General features: G+C 57.7%; 1 protein-coding gene across 2 annotated transcripts in view; it reads right to left on the reverse strand.

The window, feature by feature from the left end:
* The window catches only part of pi4kab (phosphatidylinositol 4-kinase, catalytic, alpha b), a 123,306-nt gene that overhangs the window by 66,780 nt on the left and 51,526 nt on the right, over positions 1-5,000 (reverse strand). For both annotated transcript variants that reach the window (XM_045692454.1, XM_045692453.1), the window contains one exon: positions 4,928-5,000. This exon is cut by the window's right edge and continues 55 nt beyond it. In XM_045692454.1, coding sequence (XP_045548410.1) covers positions 4,928-5,000 — 73 coding nt within the window. The remainder of the gene's footprint in view (positions 1-4,927) is intronic.

Raw genomic sequence — 5,000 nt, forward strand, 5'->3', positions numbered from 1 at the left:
CCACACACACACACACACACAGAGAGCCCCACACACACACACACACACACAGAGAGCCCCACACACACACACACACACAGAGAGCCCCACACACACACACACACACACAGAGAGCCCCACACACACACACACACACACAGAGAGCCCCACACACACACACACAGAGAGCCCCACACACACACACACAGAGAGCCCCACACACACACACACACACAGAGAGACCCCACACACACACAGAGAGCCACACACACACAGAGAGCCCCACACACACACACACACACACACACAGAGAGAGCCCCACACACACACACACACACACAGAGAGCCCCACACACACACACACACAGGCCCACACACACACACACACAGAGAGAGCCCCACACACACACACACACAGAGAGAGCCCCACACACACACACACACAGAGAGAGCCCCCACACACACACACACACACACACACACACAGAGAGCCCCACACACACACACACACAGAGAGAGCCCCACACACACACACACACACAGAGAGAGCCCCACACACACACACACACAGAGAGAGCCCACACACACACACACACACAGAGAGAGAGCCCCACACACACACACACAGAGAGAGCCCCACACACACACACAGCACACACACACACAGAGAGCCCCACACACACACACACAGAGAGCCCCACACACACACACACACACACACAGAGAGCCCCACACACACACACACACAGAGAGCCCCACACACACACACACACACAGAGAGAGCCCCACACACACACACACACACACACACAGAGAGCCCCACACACACACACACAGAGAGCCCCACACACACACACACACACAGAGCCCCACACACACACACAGAGAGCCCCACACACACACACAGAGAGCCCACACACACACACACACACACAGAGAGCCCCACACACACACACACACACAGAGAGCCCCACACACACACACACACACACACACACACACACACACAGAGAGCCCCACACACACACACACAGAGAGCCCCACACACACACACACACACAGAGCCCCACACACACACACAGAGCCCCACACACACACACAGTGCCCCACACACACACACATAGCCCCACACACACACAGAGCCCCACACACACACACACACAGAGCCTCACACACACACAGAGCCCCACACACACACAGAGCCCCACACACACACAGAGCCCCACACACACACAGAGAGCCCCACACACACACAGAGAGCCCCACACACACACACAGAGAGCCCACACACACACACAGCCCACACACACACACAGCCCACACACACACAGAGAGCCCCACACACACACAGAGAGCCCCACACACACACAGAGCCCCACACACACACAGCCCCACACACACACAGGCCCCACACACACACACACAGAGAGCCCCACACACACACACACAGAGAGCCCCACACACACACACACAGAGAGCCCCACACACACACACACACAGAGAGCCCCACACACACACACACACACAGAGCCCCACACACACACACACACACAGAGCCCCACACACACACACACACAGAGAGCCCCACACACACACACACAGAGAGCCCCACACACACACACACAGAGAGCCCCACACACACACACACACAGAGAGCCCCACACACACACACACACACACACACACACACACACACAGAGAGAGCCCCACACACACACACACAGAGAGAGCCCCACACACACAGAGAGAGCCCCACACACACACACACACACACACAGAGAGAGCCCCACACACACACACAGAGAGAGCCCCCACACACACACACACACACACAGAGAGCCCCACACACACACACACACACACACACACACACACAGAGAGAGCCCCACACACACACACACACACACACAGAGAGAGCCCCACACACACAGAGAGAGAGAGAGAGAGAGAGCCCCACACACACACACACACACACACACACACACGAGAGAGAGCCCCACACACACACACAGAGAGCCCCACACACACACACACACACACACACACACACACACACACACACACACACACAGAGCACACACACACACACACACACAGAGAGCCCCACACACACACACACACAGAGAGCCCCACACACACACACACACACACACAGAGAGCCCCACACACACACACACACACACAGAGAGCCCCACACACACACACACACACACACAGAGAGCCCCACACACACACACACACACAGAGAGCCCCACACACACACACACACACACACACACACACACACAGAGAGCCCCACACACACACACACACACACACACCCACACACACACACACACACACACAGAGCCCCACACACACAGAGCCCCACACACACAGAGCCCCACACACACAGAGCCCCACACACACACACACACACACAGAGCCCCACACACACACACACACACAGAGCCCCACACACACGCAGAGCCCCACACACACACACAGAGCCCCACACACACACAGAGCCCCACACACACACACAGAGCCCCACACACACACAGAGCCCCACACACACACAGAGCCCCACACACACACAGAGCCCCACACACACACAGAGCCCCACACACACACAGAGCCCCACACACACACAGAGCCCCACACACACACAGAGCCCCACACACACACAGAGCCCCACACACACACAGAGCCCCACACACACACACAGAGCCCCACACACACACACACAGAGCCCCACACACACACAGAGAGCCACACACACAGAGAGCCCCACACACACACACACAGCACACACACACACAGAGCCCCACACACACACAGAGAGCCCCACACACACACACACAGGCACACACACACACACAGAGCCCCACACACACACACACAGAGCCCCACACACACAGAGCCCCACACACACACACACACACACAGAGCCCCACACACACACACACAGAGCCCCACACACACACACACACAGAGCCCCACACACACACACACAGAGCCCCACACACACACACACAGAGCCCCACACACACACACACAGAGCCCCACACACACACAGAGAGCCACACACACACACACACACAGAGCCACACACACACAGAGAGCCACACACACAGAGAGCCCCACACACAGAGAGCCCCACACACAGAGAGCCCCACACACACACACACACACACACACACACAGACAGAGAGACCCACACACACACACACACACAGAGCCCCACACACACACAGAGCCCCACACACACACAGAGCCCCACACACACACAGAGCCCCACACACACACAGAGCCCCACACACACACACAGAGCCCCACACACACACACAGAGAGCCACACACACACAGAGAGCCACACACACAGAGAGCCCCACACACACACACACACACACACACACACAGAGCCCCACACACACACAGAGAGCCCCACACACACACACACAGAGCCCCACACACACACACACAGAGCCCCACACACACAGAGCCCCACACACACACACACACACAGAGCCCCACACACACACACACACGAGCCCCACACACACACACACAGAGCCCCACACACACACACACAGAGCCCCACACACACACACACAGAGCCACACACACACAGAGAGCCACACACACAGAGAGCCCCACACACAGAGAGCCCCACACACAGAGAGCCCCACACACAGAGAGCCCCACACACACACACACACACACACACAGAGAGCCCCACACACACACACACACACACAGAGACCCCACACACACACACAGAGCCCCACACACACACAGAGAGCCCCACACACACACACAGAGCCCCACACACACACACACAGAGCCCCACACACACACACACAGAGCCCGACACACACACACACACACAGAGCCCCACACACACACACACACACACAGAGAGCCCCACACACACACACACACACACACACACACACACACACACACACACAGAGCCCCACACACACACACAGAGAGCCCCACACACACACACACAGAGAGCCCCACACACACACACAGAGAGCCCCACACACACACACAGAGAGCCCCACACACACACACATAGAGCCCCACACACACACACAGAGAGCCCCACACACACACACATAGAGCCCCACACACACACACACAGAGCCCCACACACACACACACAGAGAGCCCCACACACACACACACAGAGAGCCCCACACACACACACAGAGAGCCCCACACACACACACAGAGAGCCCCACACACACACACAGAGAGCCCCACACACACACACACACACAGAGAGCCCCACACACACACACACACACAGAGAGCCCCACACACACACACACACAGAGAGCCCCACACACACACACACACACAGAGAGCCCCACACACACACACACACAGAGAGCCCCACACACACAGAGAGAGCCCCACACACACAGAGAGAGCCCCACACACAGAGAGAGCCCCACACACAGAGAGAGCCCCACACACACAGAGAGAGCCCCACACACACAGAGAGAGCCCCACACACACAGAGAGAGCCCCACACACACAGAGAGAGCCCCACACACACAGAGAGAGCCCCACACACACAGAGAGAGCCCCACACACACAGAGAGAGCCCCACACACACAGAGAGAGCCCCACACACACAGAGAGAGCCCCACACACACAGAGAGAGCCCCACACACACACAGAGAGAGCGAGCGAGAGAGACGGGGGAAAAGGAGAAAGAAAGAGATTCTACAGACACAGATTCTACAGTATGAATCCATCAGCAGCGTAGGGAGAGTCTGTTCAGGCGTCAGATTTGACCTGTGTAAAAACGTAGTCCTGTAGTCTTGTAGCGCGGGTGTTAAATCAGCCAGCCCCACCGCTGTAGGCTTACTTAGCATCGATATCGGAGAAGTGCTGGATGCGAATACCCCGGCAGAGAGGGTGCTGGGGGTGGGCACGGCGCCTAGCTCACCGGGAGAGACCAGCTGGCACGCCGCCAGGTACTTCTTGTCCGACAGGATGCTGGCGTAGAAACGGATCATGAA

Source organism: Salmo salar, chromosome ssa13, assembly GCF_905237065.1.
Source record: "Salmo salar chromosome ssa13, Ssal_v3.1, whole genome shotgun sequence".
NCBI lineage: Eukaryota > Metazoa > Chordata > Actinopteri > Salmoniformes > Salmonidae > Salmo > Salmo salar.